Raw genomic sequence first — 20,795 nt, forward strand, 5'->3', positions numbered from 1 at the left:
GTAAAATAATTACAAATCTATTTTTTTAAGATTTTCGAGAAAAAATCAAGGTTAACCCCTTGCTTAAAAATAATGTATTTTCAAAAAAGTCTTCCGAATCTATCGAGTGATACATGAAAAGAAAGGCCTCGGATAGCTCTATTCATAACTGAAAACCAAACGTTTCTTGGACGTCTGGTAGCTGAATTATTTGAAGTCGAAATATTTTTTTTTCTTTTTCGGAAGCAGTAATTTTAATTACAAATCTATTTTTTTAAGATTTTCGAGAAAAAATCAAGGTTAACCCCTTGTCTAAAAATAATGCATTTTCAAAAAAGTCCTCGGAATCTATCGAGTGATACTTGAAAAGAAAGGTCTCTTTAAGCTCTATTCATAACTGAAAACTAAAAGTTTCTTGGTTGTCTGGTTGCTGAATTATTTGCTAAAATGAATCGTTTTCAAGATGAAGGTATTAGAAAATGATACTTTTTTAATATTGACCCCATAAATCTGATCTAGCGGCACTCGAAGAAATTATGAGTTATGAAGGACTCTTAATAGTTGTTTCCTTTAATAAATCTATTTATCTAATTGTTACTCGCCTTAAGGGGTTATAAAATGAAGCTCTCAAAAGATTTTAGCCTTCGAAAAAAATTCTAATTCAATCTTACCATGAGTTCTATTCGTATTGAAGATAATGTTCCACTCCTTGCATGCAAATTGAGATTACGATTGGATTCGGTGATTGTTTTATTTCAGCATTGCTAGCAAAAATACGGTTATATACGTTATAATTATAGTTTACTCAAAGTTATAAACTTTCGAAAAAAAACAATATTTATTTCCGCCTTTTGTAAACATTTTATTAGTCCAAATTAATAATTTAAATTTCATCAAGTTCCAAAACATTTATCCATAACATATCACAGTAGGTACTTATTATAGGTACACTCGTTATTTGTAAATGAAATAGCAAATGAAAAGTTGAAGTTCAATTAGCTGCCATTATTTGTTCCATTTATGCTATTTAAACAAAAAAATTAAACAAACAAAATACGAGATATTAGTAAATTATATAAAATAATATATTTAATCAACCTTTGTCACTTGGTGTAGGAGGGAATGTTAAAAAAATGTTCATGCTAAGGAATTTGGGTTCGGTTTTATAACTCGTCTTTAAGTACTGAACCTATAATCTCATCACCAATTGAAACCTCTTCAATACTACCGTGTACTTTTTTGTTATCAATTATTTTAACCGATTCCGTCGGTTTATATGTAACGGTGTCTGTAGCATTGTGTACTGTGTCCTTGTCATCAGAGGCATTTGACGTGTAGGATGGATCGGGACTTGTAAGTGTAATGCGAGAACCTGATACCGTTCTGTATTTTCAAAATATTTTTTTCAAAGGTAAAAAGTGTTAAAGATTTATTTAAAGTTAAGCTAAATGGTTTGTTAGTGTTGGTATAAATAAAAAAATATCATAATAGGCCCTATTCTGCCATCCGATTCAATCGAATCTGTGGTTAACGTGAATTATTCATTTAATTTCAAGGCATTTCCAAAAAAATATGGAAATATTTTTTTTAAAATTAAATTTCAAATTAATGACCGCCTTTTTTTTTTTTTTTTTGAATTTTTTACATGAATCGGATAGCAGAATAAGGTAAGATGTCATCTGCTGTACCTTGCATATACACCACTCAAATGCACAATTACTCTCGTTGCCGAGAAGATGAACGCAATTTCTGTGGATTTCTATATGGCAAGTTTTGAAAATGAAAATTAACAATTTTCATAAAAATATATTCTACATGAAATTCAATACAAACCTTTCTCTTGTTTCAAAATTGCCTTCAACATTAACATTCCTTGGCTGACGGAAATCACATTCCAATGAAAATGCTGAATCACCAGGTGTAATTAATTCAGGATCATTTTGAATTACCACAATATTCGTATAGACATCTCCTTCTTGTTGGGTTTGGCATTGATCGAAATTGAAATTCATTTCTAATGAACGCATATTGCTGGATTTTTCAGATTTAACAAAACATGGTGCCGATTGTTTATAGAAACTTCCTCTTGTGTACATAACGCCGGTAAAGTCTTGTTCAGTTTCGAGCATTATTTTCATAGATTCAGCACCGCATTTGAGATTGACTTTTTGAATGCCTTGAGTAGAGCCATCAATTTTGAATGTATCCGTCAAATCTTGTTCCCATAGTGAATCTATTAAATATTTAAAAAAAAAAGAACTTCTTGCAATAAAAATATTCGAAATTATTAATGTGGCTCATAAACTTATACATAATGTTTGTTGTAGGTACATTTTTGTACTCTTACAATTCCTTAATATGAGGAACCTGGGGCCCAACTATGTAATTCGATTCTACAAAAAAAGCGTTCGAATTCGCAAAAAATGGATCTCTGTACTTCTGTTAAAAAATGAAAATTATGTAGCTCCAGTCATGTCAAATCGTTTATTGGGTTTTATTTGGAAGATTTAGATTGGTATTTTTCATTTAAAATATGCAGTTGGACTAGGAAGTACAATTGAAATTAACTTACGAACAGATGCGAAAGTAGCAAAAAGTTACATTGTATAGGGCCCCTGTTAGTATCCCTAAACTTAAGTGTAGAAACTGAGTCGTTCTCGAGATATTGTTCAATTTTGTATTCAGTTTGTTCACTGTGAGCTCAAATGATTTGGAAGGTAAGAACAGGTAAAACTGGAGATGTACCTAAGGAATTGAGTCGTGGGTTAATTTTTTAACAATATTCTAAACCAAAGATCCTGGAGAAGGGGTTAGATACCAATAGAAAGATGTCCCAGTAAAACAACTTTATAGTTACATTCGGATTTTGATTGTATCTTATTATAAATTTCTAATTGACAAATTTGAATTAAATTTATAATTCAATTTTTAATAAATCGGATTTGTAAAAAAAAAGCATTTGGAAATTAAAAACAAAATAAAAAAAAAATCAAATTATTTTTTAAATCTTAAAAAAATATTTTTCAAAAGATTACTCTTGCTTTATTTAAACTATTATATACATATATATATGTATATAAATGCTTTTTTTGTAAATTTCGTTAAAATTGGATCATTGGTTTAAGAGAATTAAAATAAAATGCACGACTGGGTCGCACGAACTTGCTCTTAGAGTTCAAGTTACCAGAATTTTTAAGACTTTTTATATAGAAATTTTGAAAATGTAGGTACTATATATCGTCGGCACAAAGCCAAAACCGCGAATCTGCATTTTTTGAAATTTTCATTTTAATGCGTCATTTAACTTGTTATAGGTCCCTCTATCCACTGCTTCGACCCCAATCATCCATCTGTTGCCTAAAAGCCTAAAATGTCAATTTCCGTAGCATGAGTTCCCATAAGATTGCATGCATTTCCAAAACTTTGAAGCCGTTTTTCTCAAAACTACAATTTTGCAGATTCGTGGTTTTGGCGTTATGCCCACGATATGTAGGTACAAAAAGAATAAAATTCATAAAAAAAAAATAAAACAAAATCTGAAATAAAATTGCCCTCCAAAACAAGTATGCAGTTTTGATTGATATATTAAGATGCATTTTTAGAAAAAAAAATTTCAAAATCATTAGAGCCGTTTTTTAAAAAACTAATTGTTTATAATTAATTTTTTGGAAAAAAAGTTTTTAAATAAAATTGGTATGCCATTTTGTAGAAATCACTAATCAACATCTAAAAACAAAATTTCAAAAAAAAACTCAATGTCCCGTTTTCGAAAATTTGATTTTTCAAAAAAAAATTTGAAAATTTTTTTAAAAATCCAAAAATTATTTTTTTTTTGAAATTTTGTTCTTGGTTTATATTTAAATTATATAAATGCTTCTTCACAAAAAGTTTTGTTGAAATCGAATTAGCACTTTCGGAGATAATCGGATTTGAAAAAAAAAAACGGTTCTATGACAGGTACCGTTAATAATGATTTTCAAAAAAAAAAATTTTTATTAGAAGATAGACCTTGTCTTAAAACTTACATTTTAATTTTTTAAACAAAATTGTTGTAGCCGTTTTTGAGCAATTTCAATTTTTCTAAAATCGGTATATGACAAGTACCTTTATTTTTGGTCCAAAAAAATTGATTCCAAAAACACCTCTGGAGAGTCGTCAAATAATTCTACATACAAAGTTTGACATCAATCGATCCATCCGTTAAGGCTGTAGCTTCATTTACAGACAGACAGACTGACAGACGGACAGACAGACGGACTTTCGGGACCCACTTTTTTGGCATTCTCTATCATCGTAATGTCATGGAAAAATGCTATCAAAAGCTATTGTAAGGCCAAATAGTTAATATTTCAAGATATTCGACGAATATTATGGACGAAATATTTAATGCACACATTATGAATTTAATTTTTTTTTTAAACAAATAATATTTTATTTGGAATACAAATTTTCAGTGCAAAATTTTCGTATTTGCAATTAAACAATTTATATATTGACTTAGAAGCAAAATGCATTCAAGAAATACATTTTTTGCCAACAAACAGTTTTAAACTATGTAACGTTTTCTTTTTTTCGTCATTCTGTCAGTGTGTTTCTTTTTATACTATATTTATAGGTAATTTAAAAAATTGAATTATTTTGTTTTTATTAAAACTAGCCGACCCCGCACTCAAAATTCGAGTGCCAATTGTAACTTTTATTTATGCTCAAATAAGCACACTATATAAATCACTTTATTAACTACTAAGAATATGCAACACTTAATTTTATTCGAAATTCGAGAATGTCTTCGAAGGTTCCCGTCTTTGCTTTTAGAAGTTTCCACTTCCAGAAAGAAGAGGGCGTGGTTCAGCTTTTTTTTTTTTTGTTTTTTTCCTCAATTTTAATTTATGTTTTTTATCTATTTCGGTAAAAAAAAAATAAATAAAGTATACATTCTGCACATCTAGATAAAATTTCCTATCGTTCGGTATATAATTTATGCCCCTTCGGTTTTTGTGGGCCGCGTATTTTGTACCACAAAATAAGTGTTTGCCGTTTTATTATATGATTAAAATTTTTGTAAACAAAACTTTATTTTTCAATGTTACCAAAAGATTGCCTAGGTTTTTCAAATAAAATCTTATGGAAGTAGCGGACAATTTTCGACCAGTTATGCGACAGGAGCAATTTCATCGCAAATTGATCTCACAAAAATTAACATTTTAACACAAAAGATTTAAAAATCCAGTAGTTTAATCTTGATTTTTAGTTTAAAACAAAACTCACGACTATGCTTAATTAATGTAAAAGATGTAATAGGTCGTAAAATATACATATCATAATTTGAAGATTACTTCGTTATAAATTTTGAATAACTAATCTAATTAATTTTATAGTTAATTTAGTAGAAATGTACCTAGCGCACTAAAATAAATTTTTTTCCTATGTTTATACTTAAATTTATACTTCGTCATAGGATTCTATAAACTTTAACATTCATTCGATTTATGCGCATCTACCGATTTATTCACGATGCAGTAATATTTGTCGGTTTCTTTTATTGCAATAAATTTAATATGTTTCTACACTGGTTTACACAGGTCAGTAAAATAAATTCTTGTTATATCTTAATCTTAGTTTTAATTCGATTTTCTTTATAACACAAACTGATCTGAACAAATTTGTCTATTGTTGGTAAACAAAATAAGTTTCGAACACAATTTCCTATATCACAACGGGGTTAACAACTTGTAACAGTTCTACACAAATGACTCACTGGAAAAGAACCAGCTTAATGCTTAACTTAGCACTGATCGGTATAAGAATACGTAGGTACGAGTAAGAGTTGAAATTATATCTTCACAAAAAAGCAACCGATCTTACCTTGTTTCACATTGTTTTCGGCATTTTCACAAAGCGAAAATATCAATAAATTCAAAATACAACAAATAACAAAAAAGTAATTATTTTCCATCATTTTAAAGTATTATTGAATTGAAAAAAAACCTCACTTCAAATGAAGGCAAATCGATAGATGTTCGCGTAAAACTGTTTGGATTACTCGACTGCTTTGAGCCTATAAAAAGAAAAAATCAACCGAATTCCCTCCTAAGCAATTTATTGTTGAATCTTACAACAAATAGAGGTACCAATACTAAAGTGGGATAAAGATGATCAACGAAGAAGAGTGAAAAAAGAAAAGGAAAGAACAAATAAAAGAAAGAAAAATACTATTCGCTATTAGAGTTAAGTAGGAAGAATTCAAAAGCCACGTTTAATTGAAGAAGTATGGATATTAAGACTTAAATTCAGTCTGGTTTGGGATAGTATCAATTGATGCACTCCGAAGCGAAGTTTTACTTGGTTGAATGATATATTCACGTTCGATTACAATATCAGTTACTAAATCTCCGATAGACACTATGACATCTTTCTTCATCTTTCGATTTAAATTGAAAACAAGTTGAAATGAGAAAATAAAAACGTTTTTTTTTTCTTTCTTAAGTTGTTGTCGTTTTTTGAAGTTTCATTATAATTTTATTTGGTTTAGGGTTACCACATTTAAATGACAAAATACGTTTATAGCACGATAAAACGGAAGTCTTCTAAGGTTTTTTTTTTAGTTTTAGACAAGATCTATCTTAAAATGATAAAAAAAACTTTATTCGAAAATCATTATTAACCCTCTGTCGGCACACGGATGCGAATTTGGCAGGACAAAAATGAAAAGTGGTCACAGAAAAGTGTCTTTATAAGGGTGAAAATACATTTTTTTTGGAATTTTGTACAGTATTCGAATTCCTCGAAAAATTCTACATCAATTTCATATATGATTCTCCATAAAATAGTGAGATCGAAAAAAGTTCTAGCACCATGAAAAAGTATAAACCAAATTCTCAAAAAAGAGGTGTGTCTACAGAGGGTTAAAATACCTACCATAGAACTTTTTTTTAATTTCTTACTCATTCTTAAACAATTGCTTTGATTTTCTTTGCACAAAAATGTACACAGCTATTTGTAAAAAATAAATTTTTGATTTTTTTTTTTTGGAAAATCAATTTTAAAGTTCAAGTGACCTCAAATCCAAAGCGTTTCGCCCAGCACGGGGCGTTTGAACGTGACACTACTCGAAGTGTCTTGCTTTCCAGATTTTTTGATGCAGAAATGATGCAGAAATTGATGCAGAAAAAAGCTTTTTAAAAATCTTATATCTAGCTATTCGCTTTTGCGGGCTTAATTAATTATGAAAAAAGCGTACTTTTACGTACTTTCAATCATGTTTTGGTTTATAACTCTGTTAGTCATAACGGTCAAAACTTAAGTAATGGCTCTATTTTTCGAAGAAATATGTTTTTTTTTTTTTAAATTGATATGGTTTTTATATCTTCAGATATTCAAATCTAAAGTCCTTTCATTTTTTCTACCCTATTTGATTTCACTAATAAAAAAGTTAGAAGTTATAGAAGTCAGAGTATACTTTTCTAATGGTTTTTCGTATGCTGAATCAGAAGTCAGAAAAATTCTATCACATCACGTTTTTGAGATATAACCGTTAGAATATCAAAAATACCATTTTTTAACAGTTTTTAAGGTTATGTCCTTTTGCGTGATAATTTGTTATAATTAAATTTGTGGCGCGTTTCTCAAAGAACTAAACTTCTTCTTTAAAATCTAAATAAATCTTTTTAATATCTCTTTTTCTCTCTGAGAAAACTCCTAAGTTGAATTTAACATGTTTGGTGCATATTCTCTATGCAAACAAATCTTATGTTCGTTTGGGTTTCATGGCAAATCTCAAAAAATTCTTTACCGATCGCTTTAAATTTTAATATAATATTCTATTTGCATTCCTTTAAGTTTTTTGGTAAGTTTAAGTGTTTTTACCGTTATTAAAACATGAGTGAAAGTACGTAAAAGTACGCTTTTTTCATAACTATTAAGCACGCAAAAGCGAATAGCTAGATACAAGATTTTAAAAAAGCTTTTTTCTTACTATTTAGACCCCAACGAATATTTCTGCATCAAAAAATCTGGAGTGCAAGACACTTCGAGTAGTGTCGCGTTCAAACGACCAGTGCCAGGTCAATTCAATCACTCCACTTAAAATTAAAATAATTTTCATTTTTTCATGATTTTTGTTTGTTTTTTTTTTTTTTTTGTCTTATTTCGGTGTTATTTCAGAAATGGCAAATTCTACAACGAAATTGTATATAACATAGTTGTAGACCATTTAATTTCTTACAAAAAAGTTATGAGAATTTACTGTCTATTATTGATATTTTTGGAGATAATAAGCTTAGATTCGTTATTTTTTTTTAACCTCATTTCTTAGTTCCCGAGAGCAAGGAAATATCTATTTATTCTTTCTAAAGTTTTAAGTAGGAAGGATGAAAGATTAAATCTTTCCGAGTAACAAAGGAGCATTATTCCGCTTGCGGTATAAAAACCACCTTAGTTTGTCTCTGTATGATTAGTATGTAAATCAAAAGTTTTGGCATTTTCTTCTCCGACATCACAGCATGTCGAAAGCTGTATAATTTTAACAAATGTTATTAGTAAATTGGTTTCATTATTTAGTCAGCGATATATTTTTTTTTTTTCAATTATGTCTGCAGATACTAAAATGGTCACTGTGGCGTATGAGTATTTTTTTTTTTTTTTTTTGAAAAATCAGAAGAATTTGCGTTAAGAATTGACTAAAGCAAATTCTTCTGTTCTTGTGTCACTAAGCATACGAGTTAAAATTATTAAAACATTATCTGACCTCTCAAATATTACAAACACGATATTGTGTTATGTTAATATGCCTGCAACTAACTAACATGGTTACTGTGGTGTATGAGTACTTTTGTATTAACAAATCTTAATTCTTAATGAAAATTTATCTGTTCTCGTGTCGTTAATCATACTATTTCATCAAAGTAGACCATTATCTGACCTTTCAAATATCAAAATTTTGTTGCTGTGTGGTTTAACATATTTGATGCAGCACAGCAGGGCCAGTTTAACGTCAGCTAATCTAAGGAAATGCGATACCGGCCATAGTTTTGGGTTTTTAACTTTCGTCTCTTTCACTGACTTAACGGGTTTCAATTTTTTTTTTGAATTTAAACCCGAGATCTTAACTACTCAAATCTAGCTTCGAGAATAAAAATTGATATTTAGAAACTAGTCAAAAAAAAACTTTCATGATAAGATCGGAAGAAGATAAAGACCCCTCGACAAGTACAAGTATGAGTGCTCCACGAAAGTGAGCAAGTGAGTGAAAAGGTTTTAAGTATCAGATTTTGGTATAAAAAGAGTAAAAAGTAACTTTTTTTTTAAAGTTAACGATACCCATAGAACCCATTTTTTTGTTCCTGCCAATTTTCAAAAACTACATTTTTTAATAAAAAAAAAGGTAAAAGTTTGAGTAATAGAATTTGTTTATGAACTCAAATTGAGGATAAGTAAGGGCAGTATCCTGGAAAAAATTGTTTTTATGTGGTGGAGGCTGGGATAGGAACCCAGACCAGCGGCATCATACACCATCCCACAGTGGTACCGGTTTCTAAGAAGGGCGGCCATAGGGGATTATGGTTAGGATAGCAACAAAATATACTTGAATATGTGCGAGAATATATTTTTTTAGCAATAAAAAATGAATTAATTTAAAAACAATTGTTTTATAAAGAAATCTTGTATATATTTAATAACAAAATGTAAAAAGAAGCCTTGAATCTACATACAAACAAATGATAAAAACTTAAAAAAAAAAAATTTTTTTTGAAAAAGTTTTAAATATGAGAAATATGGGTAAAATTGAAACAATGAGTGTGAAAGAGTCAGTCGTAGCCCGTCGCACTTATTCGCAGACAGATTCAATTGTTTAAGAAACTACACGTGCTAGAGAAAATTTATATACAGGGTGTCCCACAGTCACCGCCCCAAATGAAAACCATGGATTCCTGAGGTCATTTTAAGTCAAAAACTTAAGAGGTAATTTTCTCGTTTTCGTCCCGTTTTCGAGTTACCACGGTTTTTATGATTTTGGCTCTCTTGTTCTTTAACTGGCCTTATCTTTGCCAAACTACGTTTGATTTGAAAGATTTTTTTTGAAACCAATCAAGAATTTATTGCAATTTAAGTTTGTCTCAAAACTTTTTTTTCTGCGGACAACCATTTCTCCACAATTTTGCATCAAACACAACTTTCTTCGTTTTTTAAGTTGTTTTTTACATTTTCATATCATTTAAGTCAAAAAAACACGTTAATGAGTATTAATTTTTTGTGCTTTTTATTAAACCCCAGTTTATTTTCATAAAACAAATAGGTTTTATTTCATAAAAAAGGCTACTGAAAGTAATTAAAAAAAATAAACAAACTGAGTGAATTAAAAAAAAAAAATATTTTTCAATACAAAATTAATTTAAATGAATCAAAACTTTTCCTGAGCTTTATCTATTTGTTCTTTTCTTAACCACAATTGCTCAGAAAAAATTTTTAATTCATTTAAATTAATTTTTTATTTAAAATTTTTTTTTTTTTTCATTCACTCAGTTTGTTTATTTTTTTTTTAATTACTTTCATTAGCCTTTTTTATGAAATAAAACTTTTTTTTTTTATGAAAATAAACTGGGCTTTAATAAAAAGCACAAAAAATTAATACTCATTAACGTGTTTTTTGACTTAAATGATATGAAAGTGTAAAAAACAACTTAAAAAACGAAGAAAGTTGTGTTTGATGCAAAATTGTGGAGAAATGGTTGTCCGCAGAAAAAAAAGTTTTGAGACAAACTTAAATTGCAATAAATTCTTGATTGGTTGCAAAAAAAATTTTCAAATCAAACGTAGTTTGGCAAAGATAAGGCCAGTTAAAGGACAAGAGAGCAAAAATCATAAAAACCGTGGTAACTCGAAAACGGGACGAAAACGAGAAAATTACCTCTTAAGTTTTTTGATTTAAAATGACCTCAGGAATCCATGGTTTTCATTTGGGGCGGTGACTGTGGGACACCCTGTATATGAATCATGTATTTATATTGATGACAACATAGTTAAAAGTTTCGGTAAAGTGAGAAGAAAAAACAAAAGTATGGAATTTGAACCTGTCCTTTTCTAGTCTGTTTTTTATTGAAAATTTTAAATAAAATAGAATTGTAAACTCTTTAAATAAAGTACATACCTTCAACTTTAAGTTCCATAACAAAAAACAAACTTTAAAAATAATTTTAACCGAAAAATACACTTAAAAGTTTAAGTTGATTCGGGACCAAAAATAAAGCATTGAAATCAGACTTTTTTCGACAACTTTTCATGGTCGATATGAAAAGTTCCGTTATTTTCTCAAAATGTCTGTTATGCTATCTTAAAGAATAGGCTTTTTATAACAAATATAACGAAAAATGACGTCATTATATTGACATCGATATTTCGGCCTATGGCCTACTACGGAACCACTGTGCATCCCACTAACCATTACATATTTTATAAGAAAAATAAAAAATGTTTGTTTTGTAAATGCGACGATGTTTTTTTTTCTTGGCATTCACCTTTTAAAAAGTTTTGAAATATTTGACATGGTGCCAGTCTGGCCACCTTATACCTAGTTGTCCCCTTTTGGCATTTAGTTTAGGAAACCTACATATTTCCTTACTACTCTACTCTTTTATTTTACTTCCGTAAACTAATGATATCCCACTTACAACGCGAAACAATTTTCCACATTACATTACATAACTTGGCAATACGACGCGACCAACATTCAATAATCAAGTTACATTGTGAATGTTGTTGGTGGCACTTATTTCCATTTATGTTTTCAAGTTTTCTTCATAATATCAACCGTTAGTTTCAGGAAAAATAAAAGAAAAGAAAATAGAAAATACAATTTTGTCTGCACATTAAGCGCCATCAAACTTGGCCTTCACCATCAAGTCAATATAGTAGCTATATTAGCCACCTTGATCTTAGAGTCATTTCCTTCTTAACACCGCTAATATAGCCAAACACCTTAAGCTAGAAAAAAGAAGAAGACAAACCGGCAATTAGCCGGAACAATACACTAATCGGTTATTTAAAACACTTTTTTTTTGTTTTTTATTGTTATGTACTTGAACAAAAATAACTGATAAAAAAATTATTAATAACAAAGTAGATAAGATATAATTTTATGTTTCGTCTATAGCAGCTTGGTAACGCCAATCCCACCAACCACCACAGTCCCACCATATGCCATCATGCTACCATGCCGGACAGCTATCAACTTTGTGCAATTTTCTTCATTGCAGCACGATACCTCTCCAGTTCAATGCCCTCCCAGTTCAGTGATTTAGTAAATACTCTGTGCAGATACAAAAAATCAAGTCGAAGAAGTTAAAAGCGCAGAAGGAGAATAAAGTTGAGGCACACAGCATGGTAAATAAAAAGTAGCCAGTTCCAGGCACCAACAGCACATATAAATTTGATAAAGAAAGAAAGAAAGAAAAATAAAAATTTTTTTTTTATTTATTTTGGGGAAACAAGGCGAAAAAATTATATGTGCTTTTTTACTATCTACTTCCTCTCACAAGGAAATCCAATAGCACAACACTTACGTTTCCTTTAATTGTTTGAGCACTTCCTCCTCAGTCTTTGTAAGGCCTTCATAGTATGATTTCAAATTAATATCGAGCAACTTCCTGTTTTCCATTCCGGTTAGGAAGGTGGATGGACCTTCTAATTGCATACAGTAGTACATGGCTAGTTTGCCGAGATCGATATTGGCATTTTTGCAAATATTTGCCGCTTTTCGGCAAATAGATTTTATTTCCTCAGAGGCTGGATGCCATGGTTGTGGTTCCTTGTTAGTTAGAAGGCCTAGTGCATGGCCAGCGGCACATATAACTCCAAGCTTTTGTTCGAGGAAGAAGGGAAGATAATCCTTGAGTGATTTGTCGAGCAGTGTGTAACGAGAGTAACACAAAACAATCTATGCGTAAATCGGAAAAAAGAGAAATTGATAAAAAACAAAATAATTTACAAGTTTTCACGATTGTGTCACGCGTATTTGATCTTATAGTTTGCTTATACATATTAGGAATAATCGAAATAACCAATACTGTCTACCAGCGTTACCGTTGAAAATTTTTGAAAGGTCGCTAAAAAAGTCGCTTTGTCGAAAAAGTCGCTAAATCGTTTTCATATGTTTTTACATAGAAAAATAAACATAAGTTGTCTTGAAACAAAGTTTTTATTAACAATAACGAAATTAGAAACTAAAAAAAAAACAGTCTTCATTGTAGGATCTTAATAGGCTATTGATTATGTAGTTTAGAAAGGAACTAAGACGTTCACGGGTTTTTATTGCAGGAATCGTTGAATGGGTTATAAAAGAAGATAAAATTGCGGAGTGCTATTAAATGAGACGGTGGAAACTGAAGATAGGGGTGCAAAAGCCCCCTTTTTGGTTTTTTCAATATACCTCGTAAACCAAGCAAAATTTTGATATATTGCATGTAAAATTTTTTATAGAGAATTAAATTTCCTATTGGAATAATGTTTTTTAAAAATTGAAAAAAAAAATTTCCATACCACAATAGTCGAAACAATCATAAAAAAAAAATCGATTTTTTGAGTTTTTTTGTTTTTTTAGTTATACATTTTTTTTGGGTTGAGATAGACATAAACATTGCTCCAAAGAAAAAAAGAAGATTAAATTGCCTTCAAAATGCTGTTCTCACTAAATTTTTTCATTGAAAATTAACATTTTTTTTTCATTGCATTAACATTTTCTATATCTTTTTTTCAAAACTATGACCATATATAAAAAAAATGTTTGCAAAAAAAAGAAAAAAATGTGAATATCAGTCCCTTTTTCGATTAACAAAAATTAAAGGTATGATATTTGACTAAATTTTTGTAATAATCCAGTAGTTTAATAATTCCATTGTTAGTATTTAAGTTTATTTCTAATGTAACCATTTAACATATTAAATAAATAAATAGGCATTATTATCTTTCAATTAAGCCATCGAAACCTAAAAAAATATTTAATGGAATATTTTTTACGAATTTTTAAAAATATGTTACATGAGAGTAACGCTATGTCCAAAAGGGTCAAATAAAAATAAAAAACTAGAACGACTACTGCACTCTTGCGCCATTATTTTATTTGTTTGAAATTTTTTTCAATTTCACTTGCTAAATGCTTGTGTTCAGCCTTCAGCATTCAACTCGGTCTGCTCAGTTATTTTATTCTGAGTCCATCGATGGTGCTCTGAACTAGCTCAGAATACGTTCAGAACGAAAAAAGAAACACAAATTTGAAGCTCTAAATGTTCAGAATTAAAAAAGAAATACAATTTTTAGAAAGAAAAAAAAAGTCGCTATTATGAAATTAGTGAAAAAGTCGCTTTAAATAAAAAGTCGTCGCTTGGTCTCTAAGGCTTCAAAAAGGTCGCTAATAGCGACTAAAGTCGCTTAACGGTAACGCTGCTGTCTACTTAAATTTAAGCTAAAAAGTATTAAACATTTTTTTTTTTCAAAGAAGAAATGTTAACAAAAAGAGCACTATAGTATACATTTAAAAATACACCCTTTAAAATTATTTTAATCTTCAAACGAAGTATGCTATTGCTTTTATGAAAATTTCAAAAAATTTTCACAAGAAAAGGTATGCCGTTGAAGAAATTACTAATACATACCTACATAAAAATTATAAATCATTAAAAATTAGATTTCAAATTTTGTTGAACTTTTTTGTTATACTTTTTTCCAAATTTTAGAATTAGAGTACATACTTTCAACATTTTCGTAAAAAAATTTCAGTTTAATCGTTTACGAAAAATGCATGCTCATACAAATAAAATGCACGACTGTTGCTAAAATTTTCAAGACTTTTTATATAATAATTTGATAAACGTAGGTTTATAGAAAACAACAATTAAAAAAAAAAAACATAAAATTCATTTTTCAAAGGAATCAAACAACATCTGAAATCAAATTGAACTCCAAAAACAAGTATAATTTGATTTGTTTTTAAAATGTATTTTTAGAAAAAAATTTTGAAAATCGTTAGAGCCGTTTTAAAAAAAACTAATTTTCATAAATAATTAAGGAAAAAAATAAAAATGAATTTGGTATGCCATTTTTTAACCAACTTTTAAGCAACACCTTAAACAAAAATTTCCAAAAAAAAATCAATGACGCATTTAAGAAATTTTGATTTTTCAATAAAAAAATTATTTTTTTCTATTGCTATTGCTTGAATTTTTTAATCGAAATCGTAGCAGCCGTTTTTGAGGAAACAAAACTTTTCCAAAATTGGTATCTATATGACAGATATCTACCGTTATTTTTGGTCAAAAAAAATTTATTTCAGGATCCAAAAACTGTTACATACCAAGATTGAAGTGGATCCGCCCAGCCGATAAGGCTGTAGCTCCTTATACAGACGGACAGACATTCTGACAGACTGACAGACAAACGGACAGACCTACTTTCGCGACTCACTTTTATCGCATTCTCTATCATCGTAATATCATGGAAAATTGCTATCACAACTTTATTTTTTTAATGCATAACTTGATGTCTAATACCTATATCGCAAGTAAAAATTGAATGCCACCTCTCTAGCGAATCTCCCAAAATTATACTACCAAGTTTGAAGTAAATCGCTTTAGCATTTTAAACTGTAGCTCGAAATAGAGACAGGCAGACAGACACAGGGACACATTATAGAATTGCGGGAATCACTTTTTTATTACAAGTTTGAATGAATAATAAATTTCAAATTTTGTTTGAATGAACATCTCACAAAGTTGTGTTAGTTATACCGTTTATAACTTCAAGAACGGCTGGACTGATTTTGATGATTTTTGATGTAGAAGGTCATAGGCGGATTTAGGGGGGGGGCACGGGGGCACGTGCCCCCCCCAGAACTTAAAGTTCATACTTAAAGGAAATCAAACTATAAGAGTTTTAAAAATATATGAATAATAACAGAAAGAACTTGAGTAAAATTCTTGTCTATTTCTGGCTGAAAATGCGAATTTTGTTGATTGTTTCATCCCTTTCCCATGAAAAGCTCCACCTCACAAATAAATAAACGATTTTTCGATTTAAAAAAAAGTGAATTTTCAAAGTGATTTTGGTGAAAAATTTTGATATGGACATCGAATGACATTGAATGATATAAAAAAAATAATTGTACCTATATGCAACTCTATTTTTTCATACAGAGGGGTTAAAAAATTTGCACTTTTTTCGTTGTTTTTTTTCAACATTAGTGTTTTTAAAATAGCGGAACACGTCACAAAATTGCATAAACTATACATTATAGAACTGCAATATACATATGTAGAACAAACTTGCATTTCAGAAGTTTGCCCAAGTTTGCACCCCGAAAATAAAGACCCCTTGAAAAAAAACTCCTCAAAAGCGACCCTTCCTTATAGATTTTTATAAATATTATTTTATTGAGAAAATTTCTCCAGGGATACCTCTAAAAATATGTAAAAAAAATAGTGTTCCAAATTTCAAAAGAATCGGTGCAGTAGTTTTGAAGTTATGAGGAGCACCGGCGTTGAAAACATTAGTTGTGGGGATAACGATTTAAAGTTTTGAACTCTGGACTAAAAGACTAAAACGTTCCTAAGGGTAGTATTAAAATACTTATAACTTGGTCAATTTGGCTCCAAGAGACCTACGATTTGAACACAATATTCTTGAGGTATAAAACAATTTAACCCCTTGTAGCCCCATGTGACATTTCTGTAACAAACCGAAAAAGATTGCAAAAAAGCTCTACAAACTATTTTTTTTCTTTTGAAGCTTCTAATATTATAATCTTTAAGTATTGCTTTATCGAAATAGTACTTCAAATTTCTAATAAATAGCACCAATAGTTTTTAATTGACAGTTAATGTTGAAAGTTGGGTTTTTTTTTGAAAATAAGCAAATTTGTATAAAAACTACGAAATTCAGAAAAAAAATAGTTTTTGTTAGTAAACCCCACGGGGTTTTATTTTTGGATTTTAGGAAAGTGCCTAAAAATTAATATTAGATAGTTTTTTGCTTGAATTTTTGAATTTTTATATAAAAATAAATTATTTAAACTTTTTTTTACTCCCAAAATATCGAAATAACTAAGTAAATAATGACTTTATTGAATTTTTAAAAAATACGTGTTTTATTAAAGATAAAGGCCAATCGATTGACTTATTAATTTTTAAATTTACGACCTTGGGTTACAAAAGGTTAATGCAAATAAAAAAAAAAACTGGGTTTCCCGGCAAAAAAGTAGGATTCAGTTTTTTTGTTATTCTTAGGAACTTTAATATTTATTAGAATGAAGTCTTTAGTATTTGACTAAAAACTACTAGGTCATTAACTAATGGTATAATTATGTCCATAATATTGCAAAATTTTATACAAAATCAATTAAAAAACGTAAACATTTTTTTTTTTCAAAATTTCATCTTTAAAACTTAATTTCTCAAAATCTATTTGGTGAAACAACTTAAGTCAAAAAATTAAACAAAGAATAGATTACTAACTTTAATATAGCACAGAATTGTACGTGCATTTTCTGATTTTTTATATTTTTTTTCTTCCGGCTAATCCAGGAGTAAGAGGGTTAGCACTTAAGTGGCTTTTACTGTAACAAGAAAATGAAAATTTTTCCTTCCGAATAACTTTTTGGTCATTTGGTACCTATTTGATGTGGGAAATGTGCCTAAATATTTTTGGCCAGGTTTTAGACCACTGTGGGTCGTTAAAATTTTCTGCTTGTTAGTCAGTCGTATGGTACTTCACTTTATTTCTAACTGTTATTGCTGTTTTTTTTTTGCCAATCCGTCCCTTGTGCCCCCCCCAGAAAAAAATCCTGGATCCGCCCCTGTAGAAGGTATTTGATTTGTCTCCGATTATAGCAGAAAAACTATTAAAACATCGAAAATCTTTTTGTTCATACAATTCTATAGATCGGATTTTTTTGGCGATATATGCAGAAGCGTTGACTGATTTCAATAATTTTTTTTTCATCTTTGGAAAAGTTAAAATTAAATCCGTATATAACGTACTTCGGAATGGTTCTGGTAATGTCATAAGCGGCCACGTTAGGTTACTCGAAAGATACCTGACAGCTAAAAAAGCGTTAAAACTGCAATTAAAACTTTAAAACGACTGAAAAACTTGTATGAAAATTCATGCCTTGAATGAACTCGATGAACTTTGAAAGATCTGCTTGTATCAAATCATCAAATTTCTACTGGCACAAACAATAGGTATACTTATGATTTCTCCAAGTAGTTACTGACAATCGAAATTTGTCATGTTCCTATAGATAGATCAATCGAACGCATTGGTTTGCTTTTTGCCGAAATTGGAAGGACGTGCTAGCATTACAAAGTGTTTTCGAACATCAACATTATCGTAGTTAGTTGAGAAACGAACAATTGGGCCAAATAAAAAGATATCGTTAGAGTAGGTTCCTTAGTATTTGAAATGGTTTAAAATTTTTAGAACTTATTTTAATCAGGAAGAAACGAGAATTCGAACAATTTAAGTGAGCTTGAGTTATGAAAATTTAATAACAAAAACTACACAGTAAAATTCCAAGACAACTTTCTTTTTTTTTTGGAAAACACTATAATAGAGTTTAATGTCTTGAACCTATAATTAAAAAAAAATTGAATTAGAAAGATACTTACATCGAATCTTCCAGGAACTTCTTGGATAATGCGTTTCAGTGGTTCCATTGGATAAGCTGAAACACCAATAAAACGTACTTTACCTTCCTTTCGTAATTTTTCTAATTCTGGTAAACATTCATTTAAAACAACATCGAATGTTTCTGGGAATTCAATATCATGAATCTAAAAAAAAAAAAAACAAAAATCAACAATACAAAATTATATTTATATTTAAAAGAATATAGATAATGAAATAAGTTTACTTGAATAACATCCACATAATCAAGGCCTAATAATTTTAAGCTCTTCTCTAAACTCTCTCGTGTCTTTTTAGCTGAATAATCAAACATAGTTGGAAAATCTCTTGTATAACGTCCAACTTTTGTTGCCAAATAATATGATTCCCTTGGAACACCTTTAAGTGCTTTTCCAAGCAATTCTTCTGAACGACCTTCGCCATAAAATGGAGCAGTGTCAATGTAATTAATACCACTTTTAACAGCTTTGTGAACTGTTTCGATAGCTTCGCTTAGCTCAATTTCTCTAAAATTAAATAAAAAAAAAAACAACAAAGTTATTGGTTACTTTTTTTTCTAAACAACACTTCAATTAAAAACACCTAGTGATTAAAAAATCAGATAACTGACACTTTGGCAAGTAATATATTATTTCAAGAATTAGGTACTTAAAGGTGCTTCCACTAAGACTTGTGGAGTTACAGTAGTTGTTATCAAAGCTTTTTTAAATAATAAAACAAAATCATAAAAAAACTGCACCTTTAATAGATTAATAAGACATCAGTGAAATTTCACCTGTTTCATTCGACATAAGCATTAATACGTTTTAAAACATTACAATGAAAAAAAAAAAACTATTCGGAAATAAATTTAAAAGTTTTATTTTGTTCAGTGTATGATTCTCTTTCTATGATATCAGAGAGTAAAAAGAAATAATTTCACGGAAAAATACAAATTAAGAGCTGATCAATGATTAATTATTTCCATAACAAATTAAATAATAAAATTACGAACCCATAAAAAGTACCACTGAAAGTTCCACCACCAAGTGATACTTTAGACACTTTTAGACCAGTTTTTCCAAGGGGTAAATATTCCATTTTTGCAACAAGATTTTCATCATGAAAACCTTTGACAAATGTTTTTGGAAGAGACATTTTGCTGTTTTTAATTAATTAAATAAATACTATAAGATCACTGAAGACAAAAAAGATCACTTGTAAAGCTTGTTCACTACTGTTATTGCTTTAAAAATCGATTGTTCTTAAATAATAAGCAGAGAACACCACTCCCGGTAAGAGTAAGAGATAAGGCTGCTATCAAAACAAAAAAAATATACTCCGCTGGCAGATTGCAATAGGGCAGTTAGTAAATGCATTGCAAAAAGTAAACAAAAATAAAAGGCTTTACCGGTATAGGTACACATTCTTAAACAATTTCATATGTGTGCTTGTGTAGTAGTGGAAAGCTTTTTTAGATAATAGGAATATACGAATTTACAGTCAAACATTTTTTTAAATTTCTAAATTTAATTTTTTTGTATAGCTTTTTTAAAGGTGCTGTGTACTTTTGGTTGGTCAATTAGATAAAAGATCGTATGACGGTATTCAATGTTCAATACATTATATATGTATGTAGCTTAAGGATGGTGGCCAAATTTAATTGGTGAAGCCTGTTGGTGTTTTTATTTGGTTGGTTAGGGCTTTGACTAGCCTTATAATATGTTTCGACTAAATCTTTATGAGGAATAAATTTTAAAGCGTCATCAGAGTATTTTTTAAGAAGATTTTTTTACAGTCAAACATTTTATAAATTTCTGAAGACAATCTTCATATAGCTTTTTTTAAAGGTGCTGTTTACTTTCGGTTGGTCAATAAGGTAAACGATCGTATAACGTCATCAATGTTCAAGACATTATAGCTTTTGAGTTGTGGCCGAATTTAAATGGTATTTGGATTGCTCTGATTCTTGGTGTTGGGATTTGGTTGGTAAGCCCTATTTGCGTAAAGTTCTAATTGGACAGAACATATTGAAATGGATTCTATTAAATAAGTAAATAACAGTTTTATAAATTTATTATAGTCTTTTGACTACGTTTCCACTTAATAATAATCATGGATTTTTGAGATGGAAAATTAAGAAGATTTACTCTGAGAAGCCTTCA

General features: G+C 29.4%; 2 protein-coding genes across 5 annotated transcripts; both read right to left on the reverse strand.

Moving 5' to 3' along the window:
• Positions 1–807: 807 nt before the first annotated feature.
• On the reverse strand, positions 808–6,415 carry LOC129916488 (uncharacterized). Of its 4 annotated transcripts, XM_055996477.1 has the most exons (5): positions 6,096–6,249; positions 5,845–6,037; positions 1,813–2,212; positions 1,078–1,362; positions 809–1,002 (listed from the first exon to the last, which is right to left on the reverse strand). In XM_055996477.1, the coding sequence occupies exons 2-4, from the start codon at positions 5,936–5,938 to the stop codon at positions 1,143–1,145; spliced, it is 714 nt and encodes a 237-aa protein (XP_055852452.1). In that variant the 5' UTR covers positions 5,939–6,037; positions 6,096–6,249; the 3' UTR covers positions 809–1,002; positions 1,078–1,142. The 4 variants fall into 4 exon arrangements, with proteins under 4 accessions (XP_055852454.1, XP_055852452.1, XP_055852451.1 ...); XM_055996479.1 differs by lacking the exons at positions 5,845–6,037; positions 6,096–6,249 and adding an exon at positions 6,322–6,415 and having other exon boundaries at positions 808–1,002; XM_055996476.1 differs by having other exon boundaries at positions 5,845–6,249.
• Positions 6,416–12,068: 5,653 nt separating this feature from the next.
• LOC129915319 (uncharacterized) lies at positions 12,069–19,916 on the reverse strand. The gene is made up of 5 exons (XM_055994807.1): positions 19,646–19,916; positions 18,878–19,157; positions 18,633–18,797; positions 12,537–12,910; positions 12,069–12,283 (listed from the first exon to the last, which is right to left on the reverse strand). Exons 1-5 carry the CDS (start codon positions 19,786–19,788, stop codon positions 12,202–12,204), a joined length of 1,044 nt encoding a protein of 347 aa, XP_055850782.1. The 5' UTR covers positions 19,789–19,916; the 3' UTR covers positions 12,069–12,201.
• Positions 19,917–20,795: the final 879 nt, after the last annotated feature.

The sequence above is a fragment of the Episyrphus balteatus genome, chromosome 3, assembly GCF_945859705.1.
Source record: "Episyrphus balteatus chromosome 3, idEpiBalt1.1, whole genome shotgun sequence".
Classification (NCBI taxonomy): Eukaryota; Metazoa; Arthropoda; class Insecta; order Diptera; family Syrphidae; genus Episyrphus; species Episyrphus balteatus.

Bases quoted from the DNA above. Each gene is read 5' to 3' on its own strand.
- LOC129916488 (XM_055996477.1), bottom strand. From the start codon at position 5,938: ATGATGGAAAATAATTACTTTTTTGTTATTTGTTGTATTTTGAATTTA. The intron at 2,213-5,844 runs GTAAGATCGGTT...AATATTTAATAG, and splicing joins CGAAAACAATGTGAAACAAG to ATTCACTATGGGAACAAGAT. The intron at 1,363-1,812 runs GTTTGTATTGAA...TTGAAAATACAG, and splicing joins AATTTTGAAACAAGAGAAAG to AACGGTATCAGGTTCTCGCA.
- LOC129915319 (XM_055994807.1), bottom strand. From the start codon at position 19,788: ATGTCTCTTCCAAAAACATTTGTCAAAGGTTTTCATGATGAAAATCTT. The intron at 12,911-18,632 runs GTAAGTATCTTT...ATTTACGCATAG, and splicing joins AAGTTCCTGGAAGATTCGAT to ATTGTTTTGTGTTACTCTCG. The intron at 12,284-12,536 runs GTAAGTGTTGTG...GTATCTGCACAG, and splicing joins CTCAAACAATTAAAGGAAAC to AGTATTTACTAAATCACTGA.